Genomic DNA, 12,187 nt, shown 5'->3' with positions numbered 1-12,187 from the left:
TATGGAACTACCCAGTCAGGGCAATAAAAAGTTTTTTGTTTTTTGTTTTTTGTTTTAAAAAAAAAACATATGTCCAAAATCAATAAAATGAAAACTACAAAATACTGATTAAAGAAATCAAAGAGGATGTAAAAAGATACTCCATGTTCATGAAATTAAAGATGATATTGTAAAACTGTCAGCTGTCCCTAAGCTGTGGTGATTCAATGAAATCCTAATCAAATTCACAATAGAATATTTTTGTGGACATCAACAAGATGATTCTTTGTACATCCTTAGAGTTGTACACCCATATAAAGCTCAATGAGGTATAAGAACAGACTAAAGATAACAACTCACATGCCCAAATCTTAGTATTTTTTAAAAGTCCTTTGCATATTTTAATATGCATCCAGAGGAGAGAACTAGGAACATAAAACTTTGAGTGCAATATTAAGACTTTAGCTTCTATTTTACAGGCAATGATAGATCAATCAAAGGATGTGATAAAAGATTAAAGAGAATTAATCATACTGTTTGTATAACTCTTTCTGGCTCTAAAGCTCACATTCTTCCTTCAAAGAGCTATTCCTTGCTGAAGAGAAGAAACTGGTGTCATCTATGCAAACAGACAGTAGAGAGTGGCAGGGCCCAGCGTACTGGCAGGACAGCCAGGTCAAGATTTAACCCACAGTACCCATCAGTAAACACCATACAACAGTTATTAATGGGTACTATAATACCTATATTTCTAAAAGCTAGTATAATAGTTAGTACTTACCACTTTCTCTTAATTTTCAAAATGCTTTAGAAACTAATATTAACAACATTTTCCATTGCTGACTCAAAATATTCTTTAACTCAACTCTGTTGCAAATAATAGTTCTAGATGCAGAAAGCCTTACATTCAAATATAGAATAATAGATATGCTTCTCACTCGACCTGGATCAGCATACCCATGTCCACTAATTAGGGTTATTACTACTCTGAGTGGTTGGAATCAGATCAATTATTCTATAGATGCATTAATGAAATAATGTCTTAACCTCTCAACTAATAATTACCAGTAACTCATAATCTTTCATATCTACTTTCTGACCATTTTTCTTATTCACAACAGAGACAGGGCAATCTCCACACATAATCTCCCACCCGACAAACCATGGATCTTCTCTCCACCTATATGCTCTCTGGGATGTGCAAATGTATGCGTGCTTAACATAACACGCTTTGTTGAGGTTGAGGGGACATGTGTCTAAGTCTCAACATGTAACTCAATAGGGTAAAGGGACTTCGTATGTAAGGTTTAGGGTGTTTTAAGTATGGGGATAGGAGGGGTATCTGAGATTAAGGATCATAGTAAATGTGAGGGGGATAAACTGGCAAAAAGGAGAGATTTGGGAATGATGCTTAGTGAGCCCTTATGTTTAAGAACCCGTTTAAAAGTATGCATCTGTGCATTCTGAAAATGAGAAGTAGGCTCAGGTCTTAATTATGAAAAAAATCTTCCCCACTTATAATGCTTACCATCATTAACAACTTCAGGCTCATAGTTTTGACTATCAAAAGGTTCATTCACCTTTCTGAAGAAAATATTAATGTAAACAAATTAATAAATGGTATGTATTTTTCATTTTATTTATTTATTTTTAGAGAGAGGGGAAGGGAGAAAGAAAGAGGGAGAGAAACCTTGGGCTGCCTCTTGCACACACACCCCAAGAGGGGGCCCAGCCTGCAACCCAGGCATGCGCCCCAACTAGGAACCGAACAGGCAACCCTTCAGGTCACAGGCCAGCACCCAATCCATTGAGCCACACCAGCCAGGGCAATACATGGTATATTTAAAGATACTTAGGAGTACTTATTAAAGACACTTATATAAAAATCTAAGTATAACTTAGTATAAAGAAATAATCACCCAATGAAATTATTTACAGCATATCTCACAATTCTTACTGCCTCATATCATGCTTTTTACATTTTTCACTCCAAAAAGAAAAACACTTAGCTCCCTCCTTTCAACTCCTTGCTCTCAGCATTTACTCTTCTGCTCTAATCCTTTACAGCACATCCCTTTACACCTAACTACAACCGCTCATAGCTGCCCCAAACAAAGCAAAGGGCAAGTGTCACTTTTGTTTTTCCAATGTTTCATTAGAGCTGCATTCTTCCTCTACAATTAGAGGCAACAGAGGAAAGCTAGTCACATAGCAGTCTAACACCCTCTGATTATGTCCTTTACCTAACTGATTCTTTTTTCTTGAAAAAACTCATTCTTGATCCTTCCCACCAGACATCTGAATTTAATCCATATACATTGGTCAAGTTCCACATGAGGTGCCTGCGACGCGTCCTGCATGTCGCCTGGCAGGATAAGGTCCCCAACACCGAGGTGCTGAAGCGAGCCAATATGAGCAGTTTGCATGCAGTTCTTAGCGAGAGACGCCTCAGGTGGCTCGGCCATGTCAAAAGAATGGATGCAGGCCGTATCCCCAAAGACCTCCTCTACGGCGAGCTAGCAGAAGGCAAGAGGATGACAGGGCGCCCAAAACTGCGGTTCAAAGACATCTGCAAAAAGGACATGACACAATGCTCCATCAATCTCAACACATGGGAAGTTCAAGCAGACGACCGCCTAGCCTGGAGGCTCGCGGTCAGGCAAGGTACGTCACGTGCAGAGGCTGCGCGCAACGAGGTGGCGGTCCAGAAAAGATCGAGGCGGAAGCAGCGTCAGCAGCAGCAACAACAGCCATCTGCCTTCACCTGTACCAAGTGCGGCAGGGATTGTCACTCCCGAATCGGACTGCACAGCCATTCTCGGCGGTGCAGATAGACTCTCGGGAAGCTACGCCATCGTCTCTCGAGACGGACGGCTGCCGACGACGACATTGGTCAAGTTACATTTAAAACTGGAGAGGGAGTTGCCCCTGAGCATGGCACATACAACATAACTGTACCCAAGTCCACGTTTTCAGTCATTCCAAGGTGAAGTCCAGGTTCATACCAGAATCAATGCTCTTCAAACAAGGTTTGGGAAAGATCTGGTTTCATCACAAAATCATGACTCACTTAAAATCTGGCCTGTGATAGCTGCCGAGTTAACTAATAGATCAATATTTAAGCTGTTACACAGCAAACTGAAGATTAACCCCCACCTAATGATACTAAAATGAGAGGATAAACAGGTAATCTTTGTCAAGGCCGATGGTAGAGAGGAAACTTGTTATTTCAACCCCACCCAAACACAATCTCTCTGAGGAGCACTGTCCCTCAATAAAGAGAAGGACGATTTTCTTTGTCAGACATCCCTGTATGATTCATCTCCATAGACCTATCATTTAACAGTCTGACAATAAACCAGGCATATGACTTCTCAAAGAGTTCTTATTATCCAAAACTGAGAAAACACTGTGATTACCGCTGGGCTAAGCTAAGCAGACAGTGAGTCACCCTGAATAAACACTTATGTTTGAACATGCAGGTAGGGACCTTCTGAAGCCTCTGCAATCCCCACCTGTACACTTTGGATAGGAATTGCTCATTTCAATGGTGCAAAGTCTCAGATTCTGCCTATATGTTTCATATTTAACTCACCTAAGCTGGGTGATACTTATTGCTTTGCACTGTCTAATAAGAGTTTGTTATTCAAATTAATATTTTTGCAAACAAGATGAGAGGGAGCATTCTTTACTTAAGAAAACAAGCTGTTTCTACATCGTTAGCAAACAACTGTGGATGCTGCCAACTATAAATCAGTACTTCTTGCCTGAAAATAGATTTCTACTTTAGAAGCTCCATTACCAGTCCAATTATCACATGTAGCTAAAAGTAATAAAAGCATTTCTGATTTTCAAACTCATATTTTTCCAATTACCCTAAATTTACAAAACTTCACAGTGAATGCTTTACACAATAATCAACTACAAATCAAGAACCCATTTGGCAAATACCAAATAGCGCAATCAAGTAAAATCAATGAAAAATCTTATTCAATTTTATCATAATCAGAATGCCTGATAATTTTATATTTTTTGCCTACTAATTTTCATTTCAGCTTTACAAATATTTATTAAGAATCCAACTCTGGCTGGAGTGGCTCAGTAGATTGAGCACTGGCCTGCGAACCAAAGGGTCTCCAGTTTGATTCCCAGTCAGAGCACATGCCTGGGTTGCGGGCCAGGTCCCCAGTTGGGGGCGTGCAAGAGGCAACCACCCATTGATGTTTCTCTCCTTTCCTTCCCCTCTCTCTAAAAATTATTAAATAAAATCTTTAAAAAAGCAAAAGAATCAAGTGCTGCATGTATTGAGAAGTTAAATAATAATAAGGTAGAATCTCTGCTCTCAAGGACCTTCAATCTTATTTGTACACTTATGAAGCAGTTCAGAGCATTACATAATTGAAAGTCAAAATAATGATACAACTACTATAAGTCATCAAAGGGATGAACAGGGGGTTGGCGATGATGATGAGGAAGGCTATAGAGGAGGTAAGAACTTGAGTGAAGGGAGTGGAGGAGTGGGGAGGACAGATAGGAGACCAACCAAAATACATGGAGAGAATATGAACATGTCATATTGGAAAAATTGAAAAGTGCCTCAAGTAGCTTAATTAGAGCTTGGTGTGAGCAGAGAATTATGAATTGTCCAATTAGATCTAACTGAGGAGTCTGAATTTCATTTGAAAACCACAGGGACCCTGATGAAAACAGCATCTTAATCAGATTAATTTGAAGGTGACTATTGAATGGACTGGAGAAGTCTGTTACTACCTGTCTCCTCACTGTCAGAGAAAAACAAACGTAAGTAAAAAGCAACACACTTAGGAAAAGTATTCCCCTTGCCCTTTCTTAAAAGAAAAATAAAAAGGAAAAGGAAACAATAAAGCCAAAATACCAAGCAAAAAATTTTTATTTTCTGCATTATTAGCTAATGGTCAAACAAACCCTTTGCAGGTCTGCATAGAGCCCTGACTTCAAGAAGATTCTTCTCTGAAAATTAACACAAATGCAAGACTTCTCTTGGGAGAAAAGAAAGGCTACAAAATACATAGTAGGTAACAGGAAGAATAATAGGTGAATTTCAAGTTCATTCTCCTCTGCTCCCTGAATAATTCTGCCACCAAGCACTTAGACTGGGGCTCAGTGAACTGGTTTTGGTGATGTCACACCACACATCACAGCATGACATCCACATGACAATGGCATCCAGCAAGGCAGTGCAGGCAGGTGGCTCCACTCCTCTCTTCCACAAGAGCAGCTGTTTTTCTCCATTTTGCACTAAGTTTCAAACCCCTTAGGATTTCACCTTTTTAAAACATTCAAAACCCCTGATTCACTTTCTACCATTGCCTGGAAATTTCCTAAAAGAGCTATAATCCCATCCTTGGAAGAGTCAGATCCTTATAAAAATGTGCTGCTATTGAGGGCACCAAAAACCTCCCATTCAGCAATAGTTCTCTCCTATTTGTATTTGGCTGACCTTTTCATGTCACCTTGAATCAACCTAAGAACAAGGAGGGATATTAGTAAATACTGTACATAAACAACACATGTTGATGTAAGATCAAACCTGCAGAGAATTTTTATTTGAGCCAAGCTGACAACAATTGTTGGGAAGCAAAATATCAATGGACTGAGAAATGGTCCGGAGACTGGCAGTTGTGCACATTACTTTATACATTACAATCAAAAGAGGAGGCATAAGTGGGTTACATGAAATCCATTGGTGATAGATTAGGGAGGTGGGAGGAACCTCTGGGATTGGATAAAAAGTAAAATGATAGACATATCTTTTACACAGGTGGGTACAGGATAGTTAACAGTCAACAATTAACATGATAACAATGACAATGAGAGGATTTATGATCTCCCCCTGGTGCGGTCCCTGTGCTTTGTGGGGCTGGAAAAAGGAAATTTGACATTGCAAAGGTGTGCTATCATGGATACAAAAAGACAACAAACAGGCTCAGTTAAGATGAAGACTGGCCTTTCCTAAAGACAAATACTGGCCTGGGACAGGACCACCACTGTGAACTGCCTTCAGTTAGGAAGTTTTAATTTCAGGCCATCCCATGTGGGTATTTTCTGTCTCTGAGTTTGTAAGGCCACCCTGCAAGCACCCCTGACCTTTGCAGGTTTCACACGTGGCCCGCACGTGAAATGTTTGTGCCTCAATAATGAGGAAGCCAGTAACCTAATATTGTCTTTCTTTCAGCAATGTCCATTCTATAATATGCTAATAGGGCTATTCAGAATTTAAAATGAACTAGTTATTACTTTTTTTTTTATTTTGTTTTTAGCATTCAGCATAAAGAGGGAACAATGGAAAATTTTAAAAAGATCCAAATTAAGCTGCTAAAACAAAACTTTTTAATAGTTCATAGTCATATTTCCAAACTATCCAGAATTTTTCATATAAACCCATTATAAATTAGATGTATGAAAGTCTCTACCCTAAAGGAATCTTGAGCTCTCTCTGAATGTCTGAGATACCGCTGTACCTTCTGTTCCTAAGTCTGAATTTCCCATTCTCCCTTTTGCTTTCTCTTCATTCTTTCTCCCTTCTATAGGCACAGTATTTAACTTGTTTGATATAATCATGGATTCAAAATTTATAATCTCTGCTTTATCATTTCAGTATGATGACTTTTATTTCTGACTTTAAAAATATTGTTTCTTGGACTTCCGGCCAAAATGGAGGCATGGACACACGCTACGTCTCCCTCCACAACTAAGAAGGGATACAACTACCTCAAAACTAGAAACAACCAGAAGTTCCTGAAAATCAAACTGCATGAAGTCCAGTAAGCAAAGATATAAAGAAGAAATACTCATCCAGACAGGTAGGAGGGGCAGAGAGGATGCGTTGTGGCAGCTGCAGCGGCAGCAGCAGCAGGCCAGCAGACAGTGCAGTTACACATTTTAAAAAGTCAGGAGGGACACCTGGGAAATGTTCCCAGCTCCTCACCAGACCTTGAAGCTCACTGTCCCAGCACTGGGGAAAATCAAGCCTCATTGCTTCTATCTGTGCAGACCAGTGGGGGTTGGGGTGAAGGAAGAAACTGCCGGTCTCAGCAGAGTCCACTTGTTAAAAGGGCCCCCACAGTTCCAGAACGTCCCCAGACCCACCCACTCTGGGAACGACAGCCAGGGCAGCAGCTAGAGGGGCAATAGTCCGGTGCAGAAGTGGGAGAGGTGCCTGGAAAAGGGGCGAGTGCTGGGCTGGCGGCATTGTTCCCTCTCAGACCCCTCCCCCACACACAGTGCCACAACGTGGTGAAACAGGTCGCCCTGTACTGAGGAATCCCTAAGGCTCTGCCCCTTACAACATAACAGGAGCGAGAGCGCTACCTGGGATGCAGAGGTAAACAAACACAGGAGCCCATCAGAATGAGGAGACAGAGAAGTATGGCCCAAAAGGGGAAAAGGATGAAGGTTCCAGTGGGAGAACTAAGCAACGAGGAGATAGCCAACCTAACAGATGAGGAGAGAGCCAACCTACCAGATGCAGAATTCCAAACACTAGTGGTAAAGATGCTCACAGGCTTGACAGACATGCTTGAGTATGGCAGACGCGTAAGAGAAAAAGTGAAGGCTATGCTAAGTGAAACGAAGGAAAATCCACACAAAACCAATGGTGAAGGGAAGGAAACTGGGATTCAAATCAATGATTTGGAACACAAGGAAGAAAAAACAGTCAACCAGTGCAGAATGAGGAAGCAAGAATTGAAAAAAATGAGGAAAGCTTCTCAAATTTTGCAAAGGAGATGGACATACAGGTCTGGGAAGCACGAAGGGTCCCGGGCGAGCTGGACCCAGAGGGGCCCACACCAGGATGCATCATGATTGAGATGCCAAAGGTGAAAGATTAAGGCAGAGTCCTGGGGGCAGCAAGAGAGAGGCAGACAGCTGCCTACAGTGGGGTGCCTACAGGACTACTGGCAAGCAGTATTCAATGTGATGAAAAGCAACCTACAACCAAGATTACTCTATCCAGCAAAGCTATCATTTGGAATGGAAGGGCAGATGAAGTGCTTTCCAGAAAAGGAGTTCATCATCAGTAAGCCATTATTATATGAAATGTCAAAGGGACTTAAGAAAAAGAAGATCAAAACTATGAACACTAAAATGACAACAAACTCACAACTATCAACAACTGAATCATAAAAATAAAAACAAAATCCAACTAAGCAAACCAGAATAGCAATAGAATCATAGGTATGGGGATCATTTGGAGGGTTATCAGCTGGGAGGGGGAAGGGGAAGAAATGGGGAAATGGTGCAGGGACTAAGAAGCGTAATTGATTGGTACAAAATTGCAGAGGGATGTTAAGAATAATATAGGAAAGGGTGAAGCCAAAGAACTTATATGCACGACCCATGGACATGAACTAAGGGGGGTGGGAATGCTGGAGAGAAGGGGGGTACTGGGCAGAGGGAAGCAAAGGGGAAAAAAACTGGAACTACTGTAACAACATAATGAATAAAATATACTTAAAAAATATATTGTTTCTTGAATTAATTTGTATCGTGTGACCTGAATCGATTAACTCATTGAGTCAGTATCATGATAAGGTTCTGCTTGCTTATCAAGAATAACAGTTTTTACTAAGATTTTTGGATCAAAGGATCATTTCTTGGACAGTAATATAAATTACCAAAAATGGGATAAGAATTTTGGGACTTATATCTCATGTCACACTTGTTTTAAAAATTCAAATTTCTTTTAAAAATTCAAAATTTCTTTTAAATGAATAGAATATCTAACTTAGAACACCTTACAAAAACATCGTAAATTTAGTCAGTGCCTATGTTGTCACTTGGCTTTGACACCTACCTGCATGGCTTTACCATTAATTCACAGAATTCTCAATATTATAAAGTTTAACTAATAGCAAATGTAGGAATAAAAAAAATAGGTCTACAGAGAGAAAAATGAAGCAGAGAGAATTAACTCTTCCAAATCAGATGGCTGATAAATAGCAGGAATCAGAAATCTGAACTTTTGGTTCCTGGAATACAACCATTAACCTCAGTTTCCATCATTTCTGATTTGTTTTTTTTTTTTTGTTGTTGTTGTTGTTCTTTATAATACTAACTTAATTCTCCATAAATATAAATAGAGCAACTCATCTCTGTTTTAATTCAAAGTATATTTAAATAGTTTTCTTCTATTGTTGTAAGGTTATAAGACAATGTTCTGCATTGAAAAAATTAAAATACTATATAGTTCAGGGGCATTTGTTGTACATAATAAAGACATGTTAACCTTAAAAGTCAGACTTTTGGTTGGAGCACTGTCCTGTACACCAAAAGGTTGTGGGTTCGTGTCCTAGTCAAAGCACATACCTAGGTTGCAGGTTTGATCCCTAGTTGGGGCACATACAGGAGGCAACCGATCGATGTTTCTCTCTCATATTGATCTCTCTCTCTGGCTCTCTCTCTCTCTCTCTCTCTCTCTCTCTCTTTCCCCCTCCCTTCCCCTCTCTCTAAAACCAATAAAAACATATCCTCAGGTAATGATTTTTAAAATTTTTTTAATAATAAAATCAAACAGAAACCCTCATAATCAAATTCATAACTTGGCTCTGTTTCACTGGATAGGCAACTACACCTTTACCAAACATTATGTCTCAAGTGTATGATTCTCCAAAATATTACAGAGCGGAGTAACTGACATGCCCCAGGACACTACGTCACTAACTGTGATTCTAAATTGACAACCCTTAGCAAGGAAGTACGAAAGAAGAATGATTAAGGGACACACATTCTTAAAATTAAGTAAGCGCGTGAGATACTAGCCTGTCGTACGCAGCAATCATAAAGTTAAGGAGGAGGCTGATGGACTGTTCCACACTGATCTGATGAGTAGAAGGAAGGCGCTTGTTCAGCTGGTAGTAAATGGATGAGATGACAGTTTCGAGGCGGGACACACTGATCTCAGTGCTGTGATCCAGTGTATTAAGGCCATTGTCTCGGAAGGCTTCAATCATGTTCCAGATATCAACAAGATGGACTAAAACACAAAGCAAATAAACTGTCAACAAGTTAAAAGTTTTAATTCATCAGAAAGACATATAAACTTTACATTTATTTACATTTAATAGATTAGTGAAGGGTGGCAGAACATGCCACCCCAATATGCCACTTTGGCGTAAGGATTCCTTTGAGCTAAAGACACTTGAAAAACAGCAGGTGCTCAAAACGGCCCTCTGACCCTCACCTTTTCTTACTGACAGCAGGAAATAAAACTCCCATGTGAAAGATGTCTTTCCTATTCCAGGGGGAAAGAAATACTCTAATCAACAGAGACAGTGAATTGAAGCCAAGATTAATCTGTACAGACTTGTTATAATAACTCTTATCTTTCTTAGTCTCCCCATGTATTTTTTTAGTTAGTTTTCCAAAGTTGCTACTCTTTGTTCAACTTAGTATATAAGTACTTAGACCTAGTCACTCTTTGGGTCTTCATTTTCCTATCAGGGCTCCGTGTACATGTAAAACTCTGTATGCTTTTTACCTGCTTATCTGTCTTATATCAATTTAATTCTCAGGCCCAACCAGAGACCCTAAGAGGGTAGAGGTAAAGTACTGTCTCCTCCACAATAGCCTCAAAAATATATAATGTAAAATTCAACCAAACATCAAAGAGACAAATTCACAAGCTTTGGGGGAGACAGCAACACATTTTTCTTAGTAAATGAGGTAGCAAACATACAAAAATAAGTACAAATAGAAAATTAAACTTTAGGGCTAATGAACATTATATGAAGTACTGCTCCTAATAATTAGAAAATATGCTTTATTCTCAAGAACCCAAAGAATATGTATAGAAACTGACCTCATCTTGAGTCATAAAGCTAATTTCAACAAATTTCAAAGGATTAAAATCATAGAAGTCACGCTCTCTGAATAAAATGAAATTAAGTTAAAGATCATTATCAAAAAGATAATTTTTTAAATGAACTTTATCTTTCTAAATGAAGAAACACATTAGGAAATTTCTTTAATAATAATCAAACATATTACTTGATAGTAAAATGCTGAAAGCCTTTCCTCTGATATTGGGAATAAGACAATAAATGCCTGCTATCATCATGTCTATTGTACTTCAGGTCCTAACAATATAATCACGAAATAATTATTGGTATAAGTATTGAAAATGAAGAAATATAACTGTCATTCAGAAATTACTAAATTAGACACATACAAAATCATAACAACTCGATGGATAAATTACTAATGTAATATTTGAGTCTAGAATGATTGCTAAACATAGATCAAGATATAAAAGTCACCCCCTGGCTGGTGTGACTCAGTGGATTGAGTGCTGGCCGATTTGATGCCCAGTCAGGGCACATGCCTGGATTGCAGGCCAGGTCCCCAGTTGGGGGTATGCAAGAGACAACCAATCAATGTATCTCTTGCACATTGCGGTTTCTCTCCCTCTCTTTCTCCCTTCCTTCCCTTCTCTCTAAAAATAAATCAATAAAAATTTTAAAAAAGATATAAACATCACTGTATTTCTATGTATCAGCGACAGTGAAATTTTAAAAGTATCATAACTCATCAAAAAATTAGAAATAATCGAAATAAATCCAATGAAGAATGTGCAACATCTTTACGGAAAAAAATCTATAAATATAATTGGCAGAAATAAAGACCTTAAAAAATGGAGGGTTATATCATGTTCACAAGAGGCAATCTCAATATTGGAAACATGGTAAATATGTCAATTCTCCCAATGTGCTCTACAGATTTAATACAGTCCCAAAAAATTCCACAGGGCTGTGCATTAAAAGGATTAATTTTGCTGTATATTAATTATAGTTATAAAAAGAAATGAAGAATGAAAAAATCCCAGCAGAGTTCTTCATTTTATTTTATTTGTTCTTAGTAGAAATTGACAAGCAGAGTCTAGAATACACATGGAGATAAATGTAAAAAGGCCAAGAATGCACCAATCTTAAAAAAAAAAAAAAAAAAAAAAAAAAACAGAACAAAGTAGGAAGACCTGCTCTACCTGATATCGATTTGTTATAAAACTGTAACAGTGTTTACTGACAGAAAGAAAAATAGACCAATGGAACATGAGCGTCCAAAAAGCAGGTCTTCTCGTATACAGACACTGCTATAAACATTCTTGTATATTCTTCCAAAGAACATGAAGCAACAGTTGTTTAGTAGTGAAGAAAAAGATGGTCTTTTG

The 12,187-nt window shown here is 38.7% G+C and overlaps 1 protein-coding gene across 14 annotated transcripts in view; it reads right to left on the bottom strand.

Annotated features, from left to right (window-relative positions):
- Positions 1 to 12,187, bottom strand: part of DTNB (dystrobrevin beta) — a 207,661-nt gene that overhangs the window by 155,246 nt on the left and 40,228 nt on the right. For all 14 annotated transcript variants that reach the window (XM_090281077.1, XM_090281081.1, XM_090281084.1 and 11 more), the window contains exon 4: positions 9,781 to 9,994. In XM_090281077.1, coding sequence (XP_090137203.1) covers positions 9,781 to 9,994 — 214 coding nt within the window. The remainder of the gene's footprint in view (positions 1 to 9,780; positions 9,995 to 12,187) is intronic.

This window comes from Furipterus horrens, unplaced genomic scaffold (genome assembly GCF_987537825.1).
Source record: "Furipterus horrens unplaced genomic scaffold, mFurHor1.1.pri manual_scaffold_6, whole genome shotgun sequence".
NCBI lineage: Eukaryota > Metazoa > Chordata > Mammalia > Chiroptera > Furipteridae > Furipterus > Furipterus horrens.
The sequence above is the reverse complement of the archived record's forward strand: the minus strand, read 5'-3'. Positions and strand labels throughout refer to the sequence as shown.